The sequence below is a fragment of the Oncorhynchus gorbuscha genome, linkage group LG23 (assembly GCF_021184085.1).
Source record: "Oncorhynchus gorbuscha isolate QuinsamMale2020 ecotype Even-year linkage group LG23, OgorEven_v1.0, whole genome shotgun sequence".
NCBI lineage: Eukaryota > Metazoa > Chordata > Actinopteri > Salmoniformes > Salmonidae > Oncorhynchus > Oncorhynchus gorbuscha.
This window is the reverse complement of record NC_060195.1, coordinates 64,034,694-64,058,674: the sequence shown is the minus strand read 5'-3', so window position 1 is coordinate 64,058,674 and position 23,981 is coordinate 64,034,694. Positions and strand designations below refer to the sequence as shown.

Sequence of the window (23,981 nt, the reverse complement as noted above, 5' to 3'; positions counted from 1 at the left end):
CTACATGTTCAACTGGCCACTCAGTCTCTGTCTCTCCTGGGTTGCTTTGTTCTCTAAATCATAGGTGGGAAACTGGTGGTCTGCACAGCCCCCCTTTTGTAGGCCCGCGGATCAATTTACAAAATGTGTTATTTAGATTTATTGTTGCTGGGGTCTCAACTTTCTGTTGAGCGTTAGAATAGTAAAGGTGCAATTGTGCATCATCAGTTTTTCTCTTGTGATGTCAGTCACTGACGGTGACTCAATTAGCCAGTCAGCAAATTTGAGTTAGGATTGGTAAGTTAGTCGAGCCATCTAAATGTATATTAATCTTAGTCAAATTACCGACTGGGGGCCCACATTGATAATGTTATTCACTCTCAGATATATTAAAAACTGCAATTATTTCTCTCCAATCTATGGCAAAATTAATAGAATTGCAGGAAATTAGCTATAACACTGCTCATTTTTCTCTGCCCCATTGCATAAGAGCAGAATTGCATGAAATTAGCCTAGTGGTTAGAGCGTTGGGCCAGTAACCGAAAGGTTGCAAGACCATGGTGCTTGCCTACGGAGCTGTGAGGGGAACGGCACCTCAGTACCTCCAGGCTCTGATCAGGCCCTACACCCAAATAAGGGCACTGCGTTCATCCACCTCTGGCCTGCTCGCCTCCCTACCACTAGGGAAGTACAGTTCCCGCTCAGCCCAGTCAAAACTGTTCGCCCCTCTGGCTCCCCAATGGTGGAACAAACTCCCTCACGACGCCAGGACAGCGGAGTCAATCACCACCTTCCGGAGACACCTGAAACCCCACCTCTTTAAGGAATACCTAGGATAGGATAAAGTAATCCTTCTCACCCCCCTTAAAAGATTTAGATGCACTATTGTAAAGTGGCTGTTCCACTGGATGTCATAAGGTGAATGCACCAATTTGTAAGTCGCTCTGGATAAGAGCGTCTGCTAAATGACTTAAATGTAAATGTAAATGGTTGCTGGATCGAATCCCCGAGCTGACAAGGTAAACAAGGCAGTTAACCCACTGTTCCCCGGTAGGCCTTCATTGTAAATAAGAATTTGTTCTTAACTGACTTGCTTAGTTAAACAAAAGTTAAATACATTTTTTACATAAAATATACCATTTCTAAGTCTTCTCTCAGCCCAATGGCAAAATGTTTATAATTGCCTCGATCTTGCTTTAAAACTGCAACATTTTCTCTACGCCCAAAGGCAAAATGTGGAAAACTGCAGGAAATGAACTGAAACATAAATGTTTTCTCTCTGCTACCACTAAAATGTTTTGCTCACAAGGGCCCCCAAAGTGCTATGGCCGACTCTGACTGCATGTGTTCGGTATGCAGACCTGCTAGCTACATGATGAGTTCAGTTTTTTCCCCGGGCCCCACCCCGATCAAAGTCGCCCTTCCCTACTCTAACTCAACAGAAGGCAGGTACAGTAGGTTATACGTGCTATGACCAATCACCATGTTTACTGTATGACTAGACAGACACATGATAATCCTGCAATAAACTAAACAGATTGGACAGGCACAGTACACCCAACATCACAAACAGCATTTACAATCATTAGCAAAGATAATGTCACAGGGGTTTGTGAAACACAAGCGGCAATCTATTTGAATATACCGTATCTACGGGATGAACAGATACTCTCACATCACACATCAATCAACAATAAAAAAAGAAGCTAGCACTGTTTCTATCCAGCATTATTTTATGACATTGTGTAATATGGTTCATTGGGTGTGGAAAGACGTGCTTCAGAGAGATGAAGTAAGACCAATAATAAGACTAATAACCAGGAAAGATGTGAGAACAAGGTCACCTTCAGCATTTAAATAGGAAGAGGGAAGGAGAACGGAAAGAGAGAGAGAGTAGTGAAGACACAGTGGGGGGTACCAGCTAGTTATACCTGTGGAGGGCGTTCTGTAGAAATTAGTATGGGGGGAGGGGTACCAGCTAGTTTTACCTGTGGAGGGCGTTCTGTAGAAATTAGTATGGGGGAGGGGTACCAGCTAGTTATACCTGTGGAGGGCGTTCTGTAGAAATTAGTATGGGGGAGGGGTACCAGCTAGTTATACCTGTGGAGGGCGTTCTGTAGAAATTAGTATGGGGGAGGGGTACCAGCTAGTTATACCTGTGGAGGGCGTTCTGTAGAAATTAGTATGGGGGAGGGCGTTCTTTAGAAATTAGTATGGGGGAGGGGTACCAGCTAGTTATACCTGTGGAGGGTGTTCTGTAGAAATTAGTATGGGGGAGGGGTACCAGCTAGTTATATCTGTGGAGGGCGTTCTGTAGAAATTAGTATGGGGAGGGGTACCAGCTAGTTATACCTGTGGAGGGCATTCTGTAGAAATTAGTATGGGGGGTGGGTACCAGCTAGTTAATCTTGTTGAGGGCGTTCTGTAGAAATTAGTATGGGGGGGTACCAGCTAGTTATACCTGTGGAGGGCGTTCCGTAGAAATTAGTATGGGGGGTACCAGCTAGTTATTCTTGTGGAGGGCGTTCTGTAGAAATTAGTATGGGGGGGGGTGGTACCAGCTAGTTATACCTGTGGAGGGCGTTCTGTAGAAATTAGTATGGGGGTGTACCAGCTAGTTATACCTGTGGAGGGCGTTCTGTAGAAATTAGTATGGGGGGTACCAGCTAGTTATACCTGTGGAGGGCGTTCCGTAGAAATTAGTATGGGGGGGGGTACCAGCTAGTTATTCTTGTGGAGGGCGTTCTGTAGAAATTAGTATGGGGGGTGGTACCAGCTAGTTATACCTGTGGAGGGCGTTCTGTAGAAATTAGTATGGGGGTGTACCAGCTAGTTATACCTGTGGAGGGCGTTCTGTAGAAATTAGTATGGGGGGTGGGTACCAGCTAGTTATTCTTGTGGAGGGCGTTCTGTAGAAATTAGTATGGGGGGGGTGGGTACCAGCTAGTTATTCTTGTGGAGGGCGTTCTGTAGAAATTAGTATGGGGGAGGGGTACCAGCTAGTTATACCTGTGGAGGGTGTTCTTTAGAAATTAGTATGGGGGAGGGGTACCAGCTAGTTATACCTGTGGAGGGTGTTCTGTAGAAATTAGTATGGGGGGAGGGGTACCAGCTAGTTATACCTGTGGAGGGTGTTCTGTAGAAATTAGTATGGGGGGAGGGGTACCAGCTAGTTATACCTGTGGAGGGTGTTCTGTAGAAATTAGTATGGGGGGAGGGGTGTAGTTTCATGGTGTGACTAGCAGTGTGCCAGGTGTGTCATAACACTCCTGTTCTGTCTCAGAAGTAGATTGGGTAGGCTGAATGTCTGCGTCCTGCCCAAGGTAATGACTATCCAAAGGTTGCTGCCAGGTTGATGGCAGGGTGCTGGCAGGGTGCCACCAGGTTGATGGCAGGGTGCTGGCAGGGTGCCACCAGGTTGATGGCAGGGTGCTACCAGGTTGATGGCAGGGTGCTACCAGGTTGATGGCAGGGTGCTACCAGGTTGATGGCAGGGTGCTACCAGGTTGATGGCAGGGTGCCACCAGGTTGATGGCAGGGTGCTACCAGGTTGATGGCAGGGTGCCGCCAGGTTGATGGCAGGGTGCCGCCAGGTTGATGGCAGGGTGCTGGCCAGGTTGATGGCAGGGTGCCAGGGTGCCTCCAGGTTGATGGCAGGGTGCCACCAGGTTGATGGCAGGGTGCTACCAGGTTGATGGCAGGGTGCTACCAGGTTGATGGCAGGGTGCCACCAGGTTGATGGCAGGGTGCTACCAGGTTGATGGCAGGGTGCCACCAGGTTGATGGCAGGGTGCTACCAGGTTGATGGCAGGGTGCCACCAGGTTGATGGCGGGGTGCCGTCAGGTTGATGGCAGGGTGCTACCAGGTTGATGGCAGGGTGCCACCAGGTTGATGGCAGGGTGCTACCAGGTTGATGGCAGGGTGCCACCAGGTTGATGGCAGGGTGCCACCAGGTTGATGGCAAGGTGCCACCACGTTGATGGCAGGGTGCTACCAGGTTGATGGCAGGGTGCTACCAGGTTGCTACCAGGTTGATGGCAGGGTGCTACCAGGTTGCTACCAGGTTGATGGCAGGGTGCTGCCTGACTACAGGATGCAGGAGAGCAGAATTTCTAGTCCCCCCAAGTTTTCTGTGTTTCATTTTATTGTTAATTTGGAAATCTGTTACAAAACATTCCTATGCATGATAGAGATACACATTGTATGTGATCCTTTATACATGTAAACAAGGGTTAAAATGATTACATTTTAGTCAAATATTAGATCTGTTTGTGCTTCTTGCAGTCAATCTGCAGTCTACAAATTATTTGTAATTATGTTCTGGCCCCCTGACCATCCGCTCAAGAAACAATCGTCCCGAGGCCGAATCTGGTTGATTAAGTCTGTTCTAGCGGGTCTCTAGAATGGCAGAAATCATCTACATAGAAATAGAAAGAGTAGAATGGATATCAATGGGATTTTTTCACCATGGTACTGGGATTTTTCCACCATGGTACTGGCCTACCGAGCAGCAAGAGGAAATGCCCCTCCCTACCGTCAGGCTATGCTCAACACCCTACACCCCAACCTAAGCACTCCGTTCTGCCAGCCCAACAGGAGGGCAGCTCCCGCTCAGCCCAGTCCATGCTCTTCTCTGTCCTGGCACAGCAATGGTGGAACCAGCTTCCCCCTGAAGCCAAGGCAGCAGAGTCCCTGCCCATACTCCTTGAAGAGGTGTTTTCGGAAGATCTTAAATAATCACACCCCATCGTGAACTAACACTCACACTTTACTTTTTCCCCCTTACTAGCTCTGACTTTGCTGATAGCTACTTTATTGAGGGAAAATGTACATACTATGACTGTGATGTGTGGTTGTCCCACCTAGCTGTCTTAAGATGAATGCACTACCTGCAAGTCGCTCTGGATAAGAGCATCTGCTAAATGATTCAAGTGTAACATGTAAAAATGACAGTGGTGTTCCCATTATAGTGGATCAACAGAAGTTGCCATGTACTTTAAACAGTCAAGTACACAGAGGGGTGAAGACATCAATGTTTGTAGGGTCTTGTTCCACGTATGTGAAGAACACTGAGAAATGCACCGAACTCTGAGAGATGAATGTGAAAAGCTTTGAAATGGGAAGATATTGTACCTTGCAATACATTCATTTGGAATTCACCCCATGTTCTTCATAAATATGAGAGAAAGAAGTGGGTCTCAGTAAGGATAGTTAATAATCGAACAGATGCTAGCTCGCCTCTCCCTTGCCACACCATTCCTCTGGAAACCATGACAGCGAGGTTAATGTTTACACAAGCCTTCTTTGTTGGGGAGCAACACACAAGACATTGGACATTTCTAACTCTGATAGTCAATGTTTTCTGGGCTGAGGTGTGCAGGTTCCTCCTTTGCCTGTACAGGCAACATAAGGCCACACTCTTAGAGGTAGTATTATTACATGTTTGTATTTCACAATGATTTTCAGAAGGCCAGTCCTGAAAGCACACTTTGTCCAGGGAGGGAGTGGAGGTAGTGGTGTCAGAAAGGTGAGCTGTCTGACGCCTAACCGTTGATTGGGTGGGTGGGACTGCCTGGGCTGCTTTTGTAAGGACCGGGGCTAATGTTTCACTCAGGTAACAGTGTACTTGAATTGGAGTAGTCAGCATAATGTTAGATAACACACAGGACACAGGATCAAACAGTGAAGTACACAGAGGGGGAAAAACATCCATGTTTGTAGGGTCTTGTCTTTCAAGCCTGTAGAAACCTGGTAAGCCCAGGTGGCTGTCAGGTAGACCCAGGTGGATGTCAGGTAGACCCAGGAGGCTACAGGTAGACCCAGGAGGCTATCAGGTAGACCCAGGAGGCTGTCAGGTAGACCCAGGTGGCTGTCAGGTAGACCCAGGTGGCTGTCAGGTAGACCCAGGTTGCTGTCACGTAGACCCAGGAGGCTATCAGGTAGACCCAGGAGGCTGTCAGGTAGACCCAGGAGGCTATCAGGTAGACCCAGGAGGTTGTCAGGTAGACCCAGGAGGCTGTCAGGTAGACCCAGGAGGCTGTCAGGTAGACCCAGGAGGCTGTCAGGTAGACCCAGGAGGCTGTCAGGTAGACCCAGGAGGCTGTCAGGTAGACCCAGGAGGCTGTCAGGTAGACCCAGGAGGCTGTCAGGTAGACCCAGGAGGCTGTCAGGTAGACCCATGAGGCTGTCAGGTAGACCCAGGAGGCTGTCAGGTAGACCCAGGAGGCTGTCAGGTAGACCCAGGAGGCTGTCAGGTAGACCCAGGAGGCTGTCAGGTAGACCCAGGAGGCTGTCAGGTAGACCCAGGAGGCTGTCAGGTAGACCCAGGAGGCTGTCAGGTAGACCCAGGAGGCTGTCAGGTAGACCCAGGAGGCTGTCAGGTAGACCCAGGAGGCTGTGCCAGGTAGACCCAGGACGGGTCACTAATTACAACTTATGAGAAAAGTGACTTATTCACTCTGATTATTAACTCTTTATGAACACATACTGAGATACGTAACTGCATTCAGACATTTAAATACTTTTGAATCGGAGTACTTAGGAAATGTCTTTAAATGTTGACATTTGCCGAAGTCCCTAAAAGTTATAGAGGGGATAAATGATGCAGGACAACACAACACATTTGTTCTCTGTACACAGTTCATTTAAGACAGCTTTCCACTCCTGTCACTGATCCTATGAACCCTACCCTTGCAGTGCCTCTCTCCTCTCTCTCTCTCTCTCTCTCTCTCTCCCTCTCTCCCTCTCTCCACTCCCCTCCCTTTCTCCCTTTCTGTCCTATCACCTCTCCTTCTCTCATTCCCTTCATTTGCAGATGGCGGTGAAGTGAGGTGGCTGAGGACTAGTATGTGTGTGAGTGCGTGGAAGGACACATCCTCCCCTTGTAGAGAAAGAGAAATCAGAGAAAGAGAGAGAGAGGAAGAAGAAACAGCTGCTCTCCAGTAACAGGGTAAGACAATTCCACCCGACTGAACTTGACTCTTACTGTAAATGAACTAGAAACGACCCACAAACAGTTGTATCTGTTGATAAAAATGATAATTGATAAGATCATTTGCAACATATGATCTTCCAGGGTGTTGTACAGTATTTCAACTGTTTCTTGTTCCATAACCTTTGAACTTTTAACTACAGTGTGTTGTGCACGAGTTCTGCATTCCGAAATGAGATTAACTGATAAGAATCAAATCGTGTCTGACGACCTAAACAATAACAACTGTTATGATCTCTGGAGTTTTGTTTCCAGGTAAAAGAGGACGTGCTAGGGTTTTGAAAACTCCAGATTCTGTGTGATTATTCCACTGCCAAACCAGAAGCCTACAGATAAGGCTGTTTCTGTAAAAACAACACTATGCACTCATCCAGCAAGAAGGATGATTGCCATTACAGTGTTTGTCTTTCCTAAGATATCCTTCATTGTCATCTAATAAAACTTCCTTTGGTAAACAACACTGCTCTGTATATAAAGCATAATGCTGGTTGTGAACAGGACCAGAGTAATCGCTGATCATTCACTGGACAATCAGATTTCATAACGGTTGTTTGGTTAAAATACCTTAAAACCATTGTCTTCCGGTTCATATTTCTTTAGTCTGACACCCAGAGATAGATTATCGGGGGTAGCTCTCTACCTCAGTCCCTCCATTATCAACAGGTAATATTCCATGTGTTCACTGCACTGCTGTGATGTGTGGAGACTTGCTGAAAGTGTCAGGTCCCCTGGGCTTGTGTTGTTTGGCTCGCTGAGGAGTCCCTTGGCTCTCATTGTGCAGTGCTGTTACGTAGGACTTATCAGTCACACTTCCTTTTTAGAGGCTTTTTCCAGGGAGGGACCATGTTGGTACCTGGTTTCTATTTACTTCCATGGTAAGTAAGCAGCAGTGGGGACTGCTGAGGGGAGGACGGCTCATAATAATGGCTGGAACGGAGCGAATGGAATGTTATCCAACACATAGAAACCATGTGTTTGGTGTATTTGATAGCATTCCACCCCTTCCACTCCAGCCATTACCACAATCTCGTCCTCCCCAGGTAAGGTGCCACCAGCCTCCTGTGGTAAGCAGGTCAAACGATGTTAAGATCTTCTATACTTTTGGGCCTCCCGGGTGGCGCAGTGGTTAAGGGCGCTGTACTGCAGCGCCAACTGTGCCACCAGAGACTCTGAGACTCGCTCCCAGGCTCTGTCGCAACCGGCTGCGACCGGGAGGTCCGTGGGGTGACGCACATCTGGGTTAGGGAGGGCTTGGCCGGTAGGGATATCCTTGACTCATCACACACCAGCAACTCCTGTGGCGGGCCGGGCGCAGTGCACGCTAACCAAGGTCGTCAGGTGCACGGTTTTTATTCCAACACACATTGGTGCGGCTGGCTTCCGGGTTGGATGCGCGCTGTGTTAAGAAGCAGTGCGGCTTGGTTGGGTTGTGTGTCGGAGGAGTCATGACTTTCAACCTTTGTCTCTCCCGAGCCGTACGGGAGTTGTAGCGATGAGACAAGAGACTAGCTACTAAACAATTGGATACCACGAAAAAGGGGTGTAAAAAATAAAACAAATAGACCTTCTATACTTTGAACAATGTATTTCTTTGTTTATTCTTTGTTTATTGTTCATTTCCAGTTAATTATTCACTCATTGCCTACAGCTGAAATCTATTTCTATTCAAATGGATTCAATTACACTCCGGAAACATTTAATCGGATTATTGTATTGTATGCGTGGCACTGTAAAAAGTAGATGGTTTCCTCTTATCTATACAGTAGCTCAGCTGTGGGGTTCCATTATATCCTTGGGGGAACAACCGGCCATGCGGACGTCACTACAGGCACTCGAGGACCTGAGGTGTCGCAGCCGCAGGTGTGTGTGTGTGAGGTCTTAAAGGTTACACAAGTTCATCATCTCATTAAACAGTAATATACAGGCTTATCCTCGCCAGATCCACAGATAGACAGAGCCATGGAGAGCTAGCCATCATATACAGTCTCTTGGCTTGATTTAGAGTCTCAATAGACACCATGTTGACACTAAAAGTTACACCTGAGACATTGACACTTCTAGTTACAATGCAAATTAGAATGTTTTAATCATGGAACGTTTGGTGCCAACAAGGAGGATAGTTAGCTTAAAGGCTCTTCTACCACAGAGTGCATTCGTAGTATACAGATGCCGTATCTTAATTTGAGCCAGTTAAAACAGCATGAATATAATCCTGCAGCAACAGGAAATGTGAATTGTTATGTGGATTATAATTAATGAACATGTTTTGTAGGGGTTGTTTTGTAGGGGTCGAGTCTGACATTTTAAAGTGGAAATTACAATTCCTTCAACAACATGATGATCAAATTAAGATAGGGCATCTGTACTGTGCTGTTTGTAGCCAGCTGGATCAGGACTGGCCAGCCAACTTCAGTAATATCCTGTAGCTGCAGGATAGGATTTCACCAGAGACAGTACCCCTGCTGTTCCCTATTGTTGGGCTTGTTCTCTGCAGATATCCATTCTGCTGGGCACCAGGGTTCAAAGCCTGGTTGCTGTGTGTGGTTCAGTAGTTGGGTTGCTCAGTGAGCTGCACCGACCTTTAGTCTTCTACTCTGCTGGGAGATTATGTTCCAGTTGACAGCTGGATGCAGAGCAGGGTTGCTGTATTAGACAGGGTTGCTGTATTAGACAGGGTTGTTGTATTAGACTGGGTTGCTGTATTAGACAGGGTTGTTGTATTAGACAGGGTTGTTGTATTAGATTGGGTTGCTGTATTAAACAGGGTTGCTGTATTAAACAGGGTTGCTGTATTAAACAGGGTTGTTGTATTAGACAGGGTTGTTGTATTAGATTGGGTTGCTGTATTAAACAGGGTTGCTGTATTAGACAGGGTTGTTGTATTAAACAGGGTTGCTGTATTAAACAGGGTTGCTGTATTAGACAGGGTTGTTGTATTAGACAGGGTTGTTGTATTAGATTGGGTTGCTGTATTAAACAGGGTTTCTGTATTAGACAGGGTTGTTGTATTAGATTGGGTTGCTGTATTAGACTGGGTTGCTGTATTAGACAGGGTTGTTGTATTAGACAGGGTTGTTGTATTAGATTGGGTTGTTGTATTAGTTTGGGTTGCTGTATTAAACAGGGTTGCTGTATTAGACAGGGTTGTTGTATTAGATTGGGTTGCTGTATTAGATTGGGTTGCTGTATTAAACAGGGTTGTTGTATTAGACAGGGTTACTGTATTAGACAGGGTTACTGTATTAGATTGGGTTGCTGTATTAAACAGGGTTTCTGTATTAGATTGGGTTGCTGTATTAAACAGGGTTTCTGTATTAGACAGGATTGCTGTTTAGACAGGGTTGCTGTTTAGACTGGGTTGCTGTATTAGACTGGGTTGCTGTATTAGACTGGGTTTCTGTATTAGACAGGGTTGCTGTTTAGACTGGGTTGCTGTTTAGACTGGGTTGCTGTATTAGACTGGGTTTCTGTATTAGACTGGGTTTCTGTAGTAAACAGGGTTGCTGTATTAGACTGGGTTGCTGTATTAGACTGGGTTGCTGTATTAGACTGGGTTTCTGTATTAAACAGGGTTTTTGTATTAGATTGGGTTGCTGTATTAGACTGGGTTGTTGTATTAGACAGGGTTGTTGTATTAGACAGGGTTACTGTATTAAACAGGGTTGCTGTATTAAACAGGGTTGTTGTATTAGACAGGGTTGTTGTATTAGACAGGGTTGTTGTATTAGATTGGGTTGCTGTATTAAACAGGGTTGCTGTATTAGACAGGGTTGTTGTATTAGATTGGGTTGCTGTATTAGATTGGGTTGCTGTATTAAACAGGGTTGCTGTATTAGACAGGGTTGCTGTATTAGACAGGGTTTCTGTATTAGATTGGGTTGCTGTATTAAACAGGGTTGCTGTATTAGACAGGGTTGTTGTATTAGATTGGGTTGCTGTATTAGACTGGGTTGCTGTATTAGACTGGGTTTCTGTATTAGACAGGGTTGCTGTTTAGACTGGGTTGCTGTATTAGACTGGGTTTCTGTATTAGACTGGGTTTCTGTATTAAACAGGGTTGCTGTATTAGACTGGGTTGCTGTATTAGACTGGGTTGCTGTATTAGACTGGGTTGCTGTATTAGACTGGGTTTCTGTATTAGACAGGGTTGCTGTTTAGACTGGGTTGCTGTTTAGACTGGGTTGCTGTATTAGACTGGGTTTCTGTATTAGACTGGGTTTCTGTATTAAACCGGGTTGCTGTATTAGACTGGGTTGCTGTATTAGACTGGGTTGCTGTATTAGACTGGGTTGCTGTATTAGACTGGGTTTCTGTATTAGACAGGGTTGTTGTATTAGATTGGGTTACTGTATTAAACAGGGTTGCTGTATTAAACAGGGTTGTTGTATTAGACAGGGTTGTTGTATTAGACAGGGTTGTTGTATTAGATTGGGTTGCTGTATTAAACAGGGTTGCTGTATTAGACAGGGTTGTTGTATTAGATTGGGTTGCTGTATTAGACTGGGTTGCTGTATTAAACAGGGTTGCTGTATTAGACAGGGTTCCTGTATTAGACAGGGTTTCTGTATTAGATTGGGTTGCTGTATTAAACAGGGTTGTTGTATTAGACAGGGTTGCTGTATTAGATTGGGTTGCTGTATTAAACAGGGTTTATGTATTAGACAGGGTTGCTGTTTAGACTGGGTTTCTGTATTAGATTGGGTTTCTGTATTAAACAGGGTTGCTGTATTAGACAGGATTGCTGCATGTGGTTTGCTGGCTGGGTTCAGTGCACTAACCCAGTCTTCTCCCTGAGTTCTTCCTGCTTGGATACGTCTTGGAAAAAGATGGATTGGGGGAGTTTGGTTGTGTTTAGAACGTTGGTGAACCTCTGGTTTTTGTTGTCTTCTTTCAGACATTGTGTGAAGGAGCTGTCCGTGTGTGTGTGTGTCTGTGTCTGTGCATGTGTGTGCGTGTGTGTGTGTGTGTATGTCTGTGCATGTGTGTGCGTGTGTGTGTGTGTGTATGTCTGTGCATGTGTGTGCGTGTGCGTGTGCGTGTGCGTGTGCGTGTGCGTGTGCGTGTGTGTGTGTGTGTGTGTGTGTGTGTGTGTGTGTGTGTGTGTGTGTGTGTGTGTGTGTGTGTGTGTGTGTGTGTGTGTGTGTAAGCATTATGAGTCTGGGAAAGGTTGAACTCAGGTCGTGTTTAATTTGTCTCCTTGTTATTTAATGTCACATCACGTCACCAGTGGACTGCTAGGCAACTCCTATTCAGGACCAGGCACAAAGTCAACACAGGAGCTGAAAGCCTCTTGTCTGGTCCGTTTGCTCTAATCAAACGCTCCATGATATCTGCTGAAAGAGAAATACTGTTGAAACTAATTGGAACTGCTGACACAATAATCACTGAACTGGCAAACTTGACTTGAGAAAATGTTCAAATGAAAAGCGCTTATTTATTAACTATAAATAACTAGAACAATGACAATAGCAAAGCTAATATCTAACGCCTGACAAAAAGTAGACCATTTATCAGGTTTGTTAGGTTTCATAAACGTTGCCTTAGTTTAGAGGTGTTATCAGCTCATTCAAGGAAAAGAGGGTGTGAAACTATTTGTTATCAATGAAGGGTAATTTACTGGTATGTCGGCTGGATAATCAAATGTGCTATAATTAAATATTAAATAAATAAATACATGTTATTAAAATACGACAACTCCAAAATCTGTTGAGACAATGTATTAAAATATATGTATATATTTTTGTAAAATGGTTTTTAGTATTTTTGACAGTAGTGCAGGAAATGTAAAGGGAGACAGCAAGTAAGAGCATAGACAGAGGGTGGCTGAGACAGGGCTCAAACCCACATCACCAGGGAGGCATAGACAGAGGGGGCTGAGACAGGGCTCCAACCCACATCACCAGGGAGGTATAGACAGAGGGGGCTGAGACAGGGCTCCAACCCACATCACCAGGGAGGTATAGACAGAGGGGGCTGAGACAGGGCTCCAACCCACATCACCAGGGAGGTATAGACAGAGGGGGCTGAGACAGGGCTCCAACCCACATCACCAGGGAGGTATAGACAGAGGGGGCTGAGACAGGGCTCCAACCCACATCACCAGGGAGGTATAGACAGAGGGGGCTGAGACAGGGCTCCAACCCACATCACCAGGGAGGTATAGACAGAGGGGGCTGAGACAGGGCTCCAACCCACATCACCAGGGAGGTATAGACAGAGGGGGCTGAGACAGGGCTCCAACCCACATCACCAGGGAGGTATAGACAGAGGTTGGCTGAGACAGGGCTCCAACCCACATCACCAGGGAGGTATAGACAGAGGGGGCTGAGACAGGGCTCCAACCCACATCACCAGGGAGGTATAGACAGAGGGGGCTGAGACAGGGCTCCAACCCACATCACCAGGGAGGTATAGACAGAGGGGGCTGAGACAGGGCTCCAACCCACATCACCAGAGAGGTATAGACAGAGGGGGCTGAGACAGGGCTCCAACCCACATGACCAGGGGGTATAGACAGAGGGAGTTGAGACAGGGCTCCAACCCACATCACCAGGGGGTATAGACAGAGGGGGCTGAGACAGGGCTCCAACCCACATCACCAGGGAGGTATAGACAGAGGGTGGCTGAGACAGGGCTCCAACCCACATCACCAGGGAAGTATAGACAGAGGGTGGCTGAGACAGGGCTCCAACCCACATCACCAGGAAGGTATAGACAGAGGGTGGCTGAGACAGGGCTCCAACCCACATCACCAGGTGGTATAGACAGAGGGGGCTGAGACAGGGCTCCAACCTACATCACCAGGTGGTATAGACAGAGGGGGCTGAGACAGGGCTCCAACCTACATCACCAGGGAGGTATAGACAGAGGGTGGCTGAGACAGGGCTCCAACCTACATCACCAGGGAGGTATAGACAGAGGGTGGCTGAGACAGGGCTCCAACCTACATCACCAGGGGTTATAGACAGAGGGTGGCTGAGACAGGGCTCCAACCTACATCACCAGGGGTTATAGACAGAGGGTGGCTGAGACAGGGCTCCAACCCACATCACCAGGTGGTATAGACAGAGGGTGGCTGAGACAGGGCTCCAACCCACATCACCAGGTGGTATAGACAGAGGGTGGCTGAGACAGGGCTCCAACCCACATCACCAGGGAGGTATAGACAGAGGGTGGCTGAGACAAGGCTCCAACCCACATCACCAGGGGGTATAGACAGAGGGGGCTGAGACAGGGCTCCAACTCACATCACCAGGGGTTATAGACAGAGGGGGCTGAGACAGGGCTCCAACTCACATCACCAGGGGTTATAGACAGAGGGGGCTGAGACAGGGCTCCAACCCACATCACCAGGGAGGCATAGACAGAGGGGGCTGAGACAGGGCTCCAACCCACATCACCAGGGAGGTATAGACAGAGGGGGCTGAGACAGGGCTCCAACCCACATCACCAGGGAGGTATAGACAGAGGGGGCTGAGACAGGGCTCCAACCCACATGACCAGGGGGTATAGACAGAGGGGGTTGAGACAGGGCTCCAACCCACATCACCAGGGGGTATAGACAGAGGGGGCTGAGACAGGGCTCCAACCCACATCACCAGGGAGGTATAGACAGAGGGTGGCTGAGACAGGGCTCCAACCCACATCACCAGGGAAGTATAGACAGAGGGTGGCTGAGACAGGGCTCCAACCCACATCACCAGGGAGGTATAGACAGAGGGTGGCTGAGACAGGGCTCCAACCCACATCACCAGGTGGTATAGACAGAGGGGGCTGAGACAGGGCTCCAACCCACATCACCAGGTGGTATAGACAGAGGGTGGCTGAGACAGGGCTCCAACCCACATCACCAGGGAGGTATAGACAGAGGGTGGCTGAGACAAGGCTCCAACCCACATCACCAGGGGGTATAGACAGAGGGGGCTGAGACAGGGCTCCAACTCACATCACCAGGGGTTATAGACAGAGGGGGCTGAGACAGGGCTCCAACTCACATCACCAGGGGTTATAGACAGAGGGGGCTGAGACAGGGCTCCAACCCACATCACCAGGGAGGTATAGACAGAGGGGGCTGAGACAGGGCTCCAACCCACATCACCAGGGAGGCATAGACAGAGGGGGCTGAGACAGGGCTCCAACCCACATCACCAGGGAGGTATAGACAGAGGTTGGCTGAGACAGGGCTCCAACCCACATCACCAGGGAGGTATAGACAGAGGGGGCTGAGACAGGGCTCCAACCCACATCACCAGGGAGGAGACAGAGGGGGCTGAGACAGGGCTCCAACCCACATCACCAGGGAGGTATAGACAGAGGTTGGCTGAGACAGGGCTCCAACCCACATCACCAGGGAGGTATAGACAGAGGGTGGCTGAGACAGGGCTCCAACCCACATCACCAGGGAGGCATAGACAGAGGGGGCTGAGACAGGGCTCCAACCCACATCACCAGGGTGGTATAGACAGAGGGGGCTGAGACAGGGCTCCAACCCACATCACCAGGGATGTATAGACAGAGGGGGCTGAGACAGGGCTCCAACCCACATCACCAGGGAGGTATAGACAGAGGGTGGCTGAGACAGGGCTCCAACCCACATCACCAGGGAGGTATAGACAGAGGGGGCTGAGACAGGACTCCAACCCACATCACCAGGGAGGTATAGAGAGGTATATTTGGCAGTGTGTGCACAGAACCAATACTCAGGCAGTAAGTCTGAGACCAGTCCTGAAAGCACACTTTATCCAGGGAGGGAGTGGTGTGATAGAGGTGAGCTGTAACCTGCAGTCTACTGGCTCCTGAATGGTTCACAGGGAGAGCCATTGTTCAAACAGAACCCTCAGGCGTTGCCAAATACTGGTTTTTGTCTTGCCCTGTCTCTCTTCCTAGGTAAGAGCAGCTAACTCCAGTCTCCTGTCATGGATAGCAACGCTGGGGAAGTGGAGGACTCAGGAGAAGAGCTTACAGGTAGAATACGTCTACTTTCTCTTTAAATGATTGCCATGCCTAAACCAATGTAAACAGACATACGTAGCTGGCAAATCATTCACTCCCAATGCACCATTCATATACAGTGCATTATGCAATGCAAACAGGAATGAACTTCACAGCAAAAGTCTCATGTCTGACTCTGCAAACAAACCAAATGTAGGACAGTAACTTTGTGGTGGTTTCAGGGAGGAAGAAGTCTCGGTTCAAGCTGCTGAAGAGTCGTCTGTTTGGCCGTCTGAAGAGGAAGGAGACTGAAGGACTGATGAAGCAGAGCCAGTCTGCCAGTGATGTCACTGCTGATGTCATAGCTCCGAGGGACGACGACTCAGAGGATGACTGTTTGTAAGCATCTGACCTCTTTCACTCACTGGAAATAGTAGCATGTCAAGTTGATCAAGTTATCAAGTTGAAGTAGCACGTCCACTGGGAAATACTGTATGTATGTAGTAAACATATTTTTGAACTGTGTCACTTACAGGGGCGGTCCAAATACACTGGGGTCCAGAGCTCTGTCACATGACAGCATCTTCCTGGCTGACCAATCACAGAGCTCCTCTGAGCCGACGAGGGTTCTGTCTCAGGAGAACGTACACAGCAGGATACGAGAACTGCAGGTGAATCCGTAGGTGGGAGGGTCCTTATAGTCTAATCTACTGTTGTGATTGGTCCCGGAGTGTGCTCATCACACATGCACTGTTTCTGATTGGGCAGCTGAAACTGCAGCGACAGAACATGTGTCTGGGCCCTCCCCCCTTGCTGATCACTGGAAAGAGAATGGAAGATTCTGGAGCCACCTCTGAGGATGATGGTTTACCCCAGAGCCCTCCAGAGATCTTGTTCCATGACCGAACAGCACAGGGGCCTTCCTACAAGGTGAATGGGGCTGATCACATTTACTGCACACACAGAGATACAATTGATCTAACTTGTATTTATCCTGGATAGTCTCATTGAGATAACATCTATTTTTAGAGAATAAACCTTGCTGTAGTCAGTAGAGTCTGTTGGTAAACTTGCAAACAAAACACAATGTAATCATCACCATTATCATCATCATTCCTCATTACTCTTCCACCACCTTGTGTGACTGACTGATTGACACCTCTTCCTCCATTCCATCCCCAGTTCCCTGACACTCACAGGCACCATAGCTCTCTGAGTTTAGCAGGGACAGGAAGTGAGGAGGAGGAGCAGGTGATGCAACTTCCTGTCTGCGTTTCACCACATCCCACATCCACATACTGATCATCCTAACAACATTCACCGAAAACATGTTTGTTGGATCCATTTCAGTTGTTAATGTGCTTTTCTACTTTCTCCTCAGTGCCTCTCCCAGCCCTCCTCCCGTCCTCTCTCCCCGAATCCTGCTTCCCCCTGTGATCCAGAGCCCTCCCCTGCAGTGGACTTCACCAGCCCAGCCCAGTACACTCCTAGCCTGGACAGCTCTGCCGCCCGTCACCGCATGTCTGTTAAACCCAGGAACCAGAGGGCCAGCGCCAAGGGACGGAAAGGTCCCCTGGTAAGATCTCACAGTGTAGTGTAACATCAAAACACCACATAGTGGGTACTGGGCAGCATTTCAATCTCTAATACCTTCATTACAGTGTAAATATAAGACCATGGTTTAACGGGCTGTTTTTCTTCTCTGTGTCATTACTAGAGAGCAAGCAGACTTGGCTCAGAGAGCCTGAGTGACCTGGACCCAGACCAGCCCCTGTCTGAGAGGGAGGAAGAGCAGGATGGAACGGAGGACGAGGACAGAGAGGAAGAGGAGGAGAGGGAGCGACCGTTCTCTTCATCTCCAAAAGACTCTGAGGAGAAGCCCTGGCAGTCAGTACCCCCTGGTGGTCAGAAAGAGGTATTACAGATACAAGAGTCCTCTGAGACAGAGGGACGCGTCACCACCAACCCTCTCTACCTCCAGGCTATGACCTCTCCTCTATCAGAACCCATGACCAAGACCTCCATCCTGGAGACCCCGAGCCTGTCCACTCCCCCTTCAGCAGCAGTGGAGGAGCCACAGAAGCCCCCGGAACCTATCCGGGTCAAACGCCCAAGAACTCTCATCCAGGATAATTCAGACCAGGGAAGTCGGTCTGGGTCTACATCTGAAAAGACCCTCTTCAGGCCTCTCAGTCCTGTCTATGGATCAGATAATATCACTTCCATCACAAATCAACTGCCCTCAAAAGAGAAGCCAGAGGAGAATATGACCCCAGCCACCTCTAACAAGGGAGACAGGTTGAGCAGAAACACACAGGGTGTGAGCATAGCAGACACCAGCAGCTCTACACACCACTCTGCTCTACCTACCCATGCCTCTCGCGTTATAAGACAAACACAGACACCTGCTTATGAGAGCGAGTCTGTCAGAGAGACTACAGCAGTCCCACTGTCGGGCATTAATGAAGAAACCTCCAAATTGGACCTGGTGCAGAGGACAACAGGGCCACCTACTGGCCATGAAGACACACTGCCTAGAGCAAACAGTTTCTCCACCTCCTCCTTGAGACAGCGTTCCAAGAGTGCCACTGGCAGAGCCCACACAGGGACGAGAAACGAGGAGATGAATGCAGAAGGAAAAGGAGGGGAGGGTTTGGTGGCCAAGAACCCTCATCAGGAGTCTGTCAGAAGGCAAGAGGTAAAACCAGAGCAGGCCACATTTAAAGGCCTGAAGGAAAACCAACCACAACCCTCACCTCAGGAGAGAAAAGTACAAACAGAGGTAGAAGTCGTGGAGGAGACAGGACTGAAGGGAGGAGAGAAAAGGGATGGGCAGAGTGAGGGAAATGAGGAGGAGGAGCAGGAGAGGAGGAGTGCTTTCGGAGTGAAGCTGCGCACCACTTCTCAGTCTCTGAAGTATCGCTTGGAGAGGGACCAAGAATTCAGGGTTAAGTGTCATATTGTCTCAACAACTGCAGAACCAGTCAAAGGCGAAATTGGCACAAGTTCAAAGGTCAGGGGTGACTTGGCAAATAAGGCATCGAGGAAGGGCCCGTCACAAGTGTCTGATTGCCCCCCCCCATACACCCCTGACAGAAACAGACTCAACGAGAACCAAGGTACGTGTGTCCTCTAGAACGTCGTCGATAGTTCAGCAGAGAAATTGAGCCTCGCGTTCAACGCTCTGAGTTGTTGAGGAAATTGACCCACTACGCTGTTTACTTTCTGAATCGACGTCATATCGCTGAGTCCATATTGAATAACTATTAACTTGGACTATGCACTAACTGACTTTGCGCTAACAAGGTGTTCTAGCTCACACGGTTGCAGCTATGTCAGTCTACTGAGGGCCCTGTTTCAATAGCATGTACTCACCTCTAGGCACCGTCTTGGTTCTATCCTTAGATGATGATGATACTGACCTGGTAGTAGATGCCTTTTCAGACCCAGGTAACATATATATATCCACTGAACCACTGAACACTTCTCTAATAATCATACAATAGTAGTTACAGTATAATGAGCACTTCTGAATCAGTGGGCAATTTCCCCTCCAATCAATACTGGATCCAGATCTGTATAATAATATGTGCCCTCTGTAATTATTGGGACGGTGAAGCATTTTGTGCCCAATAGAATTGAATGGTAAATAATGTATTGTGTCATTCTTGAGTCACTTTTATTGTATATAAGAATAGAATATGTTTCTAAACACTTCTATATTAAAGTGGATGCTACCATGATTACTGATAATCCTGAATGAATCGTGAATAAGTAAGAAAATTCCAGATGCACAAATATCCTACCCCCAAGACATGCTAACCTCTCACCATTACATTTTTGGGGGGTATAATATTTGTGTATCTGTAACTTTCTCACTCATCATTATTGATGATTCATTTAGCATTATCCATATATCATGGTAGCATCCACATTCAATGTAGAAGTGTTTAGAAACATATTCTATTCTTATTTTCAATAAACGTGACTCAATACATTTTTTACCATTCATTTCTATTTTGGCACAAAATAATCTGAAACACTATCAAAACAAACAGCAAATGTACAAATGTGCAGTCACAAGCTTGATGTAGTCATTGCGTGCTATGAATATGGGACCAAATACTTAACTTTTTGCTACTTTAATACTCATAAGTGAATTTGTCCCAATACTTTCGCTCACCTAAAATGGGGGGACTATGAACAAAAACTGCTGTCATTTCTAAACGGTTCACCTGATATGGATGAAAATACCCTCCAATTAAAGCTGACAGTCTGTACTTTAACCTCAGAGTCATTGTTTAATTTCATATCCAACATGTGGAGTATAGAACCAAAAGAAGAAAACATGCTTCACTGTCCAAATAATTACAAGATCTCTGTTTCACCTCAATCATAATATTGCCAATATCGACCAAACCAAATGAACCACAGAATAAATGAAGATGATCTGATTAAATATTGGATTCACAACTCCAGTCATCAAACACCACAGTATCTTTTAAATACACTTTAAATAAAGTTTGACTTGATTTCAAAACTGTCACCCATTGTTCCTCAGACAAAGGCCCATCCTCCAGACCTGCTCTGGGGCTCCCAAGATGGACTGAGACCCCTGGGTCTAATGGGTCAGCTGGATCGGAGCCTGTCTGGATGTCCATGGCCCGGGAAAAGACCAGGAGTCTCCAAAAGCATCTCAGTCCAGAGACAGATGCTGGGATGGGGGGGACAACAACGCCCCAGTACACCCCATCACCACGGCCAGCTCCAACCCCAGCCCCACAGCCGAGATTACAACCAACAGCTCAGCCATCAACACAACCTCCATCACAATCACAGCCAAGCACAAAAACAGCCTCGCAAAAACAAACATCACCCCCAGTGGTACAATCACCATCTCAACCAATACCAAGCCGTAGACCAATCCTACAGGAAATGCATCTGACAGCTAAACTCAAAACATTGCCTTCAGATCAGCCTAACACACAATCACCATCTCAACCAATACCAAGCCGTAGACCAATCCTACAGGAAATGCATCTGACAGCTAAACTCAAAACATTGCCTTCAGATCAGCCTAACACACAATCACCATCTCAACCAATACCAAGCGGTAGACCAATCCTACGGGAAATGCATCTGACAGCTAAACTCAAAACATTGCCTTCAGATCAGCCTAACACACAAACAGCATCACAACCGACACCACAAGGAACAGCGCAACAGCTGACACAACCGTCCTCCCAACCTCACACGCCAACCAGACCAACTCTACGAGGAGCGTCTGAGAGATCCTCCACGTCTCTGAAGAGAGCTGAGAAGATGCCTGTGGAGAAATGGACAGAAAGAGCGCTCCCAACTGGGACTATGGTAAATATTTGACTGTGCCCCCCCCCCCCCCACTAGCGTCAGATGTTTTTCCTGGTCAGTTCACGTGGTGAGGAAAAACAACATACTCAATCAGAGTAAATCTTCATTTTGTAACTAAGACGTAATGTGGCCAGTTTACTTAGTAATATGTCATCTCTGTATTTTATCTTAGGAGGAATCTAGCAATGGTCAAATTGAGATTCACATCGCAAATCCTGAGATACCTTCTTCTTCATCATCATCATCCTCATTGTCACACCGGGGTCAGCCAACCTGGATGGAACTTGCCAAGAGGAAATCTCTGGCCTGGAGTGACAAGACTATGGACTAAGAGAAATGTACACGCGTGCGTCTGTGTGTTTGAGGGAGGTAAAGAGGTTCCTAAAGAGAGTAAGAAGAAGACTGAAATAAAATAACGATTTGTTGCTGACTGTATTATTTGAACCTACTGGCTTCAGAGTTTAAAACCTCTTTCCCTTTACTGTGCCTTACTCTTCTAACCATTACATTTTTTAAATTACTTATATTTCACATCGGCCAGACTGATGCTAAACTACTGCGTATAACAACACTAAACCAAGAGGTCTGGACTTTTATGGCAAGAGGGCATACTCTTGTTTGTTGCTGGTTCAAACTCCGATTCAGTTTTTTCACTGCTTTTGACATATCACTCCATGCTTGATCCCTGTTGTCTGGAATAAATATACTGTCAATTGTATTCTGACTAGTTTGAATTGTGTGGGCTCAATCAACCATCAATAAGGTATTATAAACCACAATGGGGCTGCCTCATCAATGGAGCCACCGTGGAAAGGGTCAATAACTGCAAATTCCTTGACGTACACATCTCAGAGAATCTGAAATGGTCTAACCACACGAACACCATAGTGAAGAAGGCACGACAGAGATTCTTCAACTTCAGTATGCTGAAGAAATTCGCCCTGTCCCCGAGGGCCCTCACAGTGTTCTACAGGAGCACCATCGAGAGCATACTGTCAGGCTGCATCACAGCCTGGTACGGCAACTCCACCGCCGCGGACTGCAAGATCCTTCATAGGTTGATACGTGCAGCCGAACGCACCATTGGGTGCACAGTGTATGCTCTACAGAGCACCTAAACTCAGCAAAAAAGAAACGTCCTCTCACTGTCAACTGGGCTGAGACCCCTGCACTACTTGCACCCCGTTTATTTTCAGCAAACTTAACATGTGCAAATATTTGTATGAACATAACAAGATTCAACAACTGAGACATAAACTGAATAAGTTCCACAGACATGTGACTAACAGAAATGGAATAATGTGTTCCTGAACAAAGGGGTGGTCAAAATCAAAAGTAACAGTCAGTATCTGGTGTGGCCACCAGCAGCATTAAGTACTGCAGCACATCTCCTCCTCATGGACTGCACCAGATTTGCCAGTTCTTGCTGTGAGATGTTACCCCACTCTTCCACCAAGGCACCTGCAAGTTGACTGATTTCTGGGGGGAATGGCCCTAGTCCTCACCTTCCGATCCAACAGGTCCCAGATGTGCTCAATGGGATTGAGATCCGCGCTCTTCGCTGGGCATGGCAGAACACTGACATTCCTGTCTTGCAGGAAATCACACTCTGGTGGTGGCATTGTCATGTCAGGATGAGCCTGCAGGAAGGGTACCACATGAGGGAGGAGGATGTCTTCCCCGTAATGCACAGCGTTGAGATTGCCTGCAATGACAACAAGCTCAGTCTGATGATGCTGTGACACACTCCCCCAGACCATTTTTTTCACCTTTATTTAACCAGGTAGGCAAGTTCTCATTTTACAATTGCGACCTGGCCAAGATAAAGCAAAGCAGTTTGACACATTCAACAACACAGAGTTACACATGGAGTAAAACAAACAGTCAATAATACAGTAGAAAAATAAGTCTATATACAATGTGAGCAAATGAGGTGAGGTAAGGGAGGTAAAGGCAAAAAAGACCATGGTGGCAAAATAAATACAATATAGCAAGTAAAACACTGGAATGGTTGATTTGCAGTGGAAGAATGTGCAAAGTAGAGATATAAATAATGGGGTGCAAAGGAGCAAAATAAATAAATAAATACAGTAGGGAAAGAGGTAGTTGTCTGGGCTAAATTATAGATGGGCTATGTACAGGTGCAGTAATCTGTGAGCTGCGACGACAGCTGGTGCTTAAAGCTAGTGAGGGAGATAAGTGTTTCCAGTTTCAGAGATTTTTGTAGTTCGTTCCAGTCATTGGCAGCAGAGAACTGGAAGGAGGCGGCAAAAGGAAGAATTGGTTTTGGGGGTGACTAAAGAGATATACCTGCTGGAGCGTGTGCTACAGGTGGGTGCTGCTATGGTGACCATCGAGCTGAGATAAGGGGGGACTTTACCTAGCAGGGTCTTATAGATGACCTGGAGCCAGTGGGTTTGGCGACGAGTATGAAGTGAGGGCCAGCCAACGAGAGTGTACAGGTCGCAGTGGTGGGTAGTATATGCGGCTTTGGTGAAAAAACGGATGACGGACCCTCCACCTCCAAATTGATCCCGCTCCAGACTACAGGCCTCGGAGTAACGCTCATTCCTTCAACGATAAACGCGAATCCGATCATCACCCCTGGTGAGCCAAAACCGCGACTCATCAGTGAAGAGCACTTTTTGCCAGTCATGTCTGGTCCAGCGATGGTGGGTTTGTGCCCATAGGCGATGTTGTTGCCGTGAT

At 47.3% G+C, this 23,981-nt stretch overlaps 1 protein-coding gene across 4 annotated transcripts; it reads left to right on the top strand.

The window, feature by feature from the left end:
- The first annotated feature begins 6,750 nt into the window (after positions 1-6,750).
- Positions 6,751-21,990, top strand: LOC124011150 (capping protein-inhibiting regulator of actin dynamics-like). 4 transcript variants are annotated; one of them, XM_046324222.1, is made up of 12 exons: positions 6,751-6,929; positions 15,858-15,935; positions 16,145-16,301; positions 16,438-16,573; positions 16,671-16,832; positions 17,085-17,153; positions 17,284-17,478; positions 17,620-19,021; positions 19,308-19,352; positions 20,464-20,874; positions 20,974-21,272; positions 21,445-21,990. In XM_046324222.1, the coding sequence occupies exons 2-12, from the start codon at positions 15,887-15,889 to the stop codon at positions 21,601-21,603; spliced, it is 3,084 nt and encodes a 1,027-aa protein (XP_046180178.1). In that variant the 5' UTR covers positions 6,751-6,929; positions 15,858-15,886; the 3' UTR covers positions 21,604-21,990. The 4 variants fall into 4 exon arrangements, with proteins under 4 accessions (XP_046180178.1, XP_046180176.1, XP_046180175.1 ...); XM_046324220.1 differs by adding an exon at positions 8,735-8,831 and having other exon boundaries at positions 6,754-6,929; positions 20,464-21,272; XM_046324219.1 differs by having other exon boundaries at positions 6,754-6,929; positions 20,464-21,272.
- Positions 21,991-23,981: the final 1,991 nt, after the last annotated feature.

Bases quoted from the DNA above. Each gene is read 5' to 3' on its own strand.
- LOC124011150 (XM_046324219.1), top strand. From the start codon at position 15,887: ATGGATAGCAACGCTGGGGAAGTGGAGGACTCAGGAGAAGAGCTTACA. The intron at 17,154-17,283 runs GTGATGCAACTT...CTTTCTCCTCAG, and splicing joins GAAGTGAGGAGGAGGAGCAG to TGCCTCTCCCAGCCCTCCTC. The intron at 17,479-17,619 runs GTAAGATCTCAC...TGTCATTACTAG, and splicing joins AGGGACGGAAAGGTCCCCTG to AGAGCAAGCAGACTTGGCTC.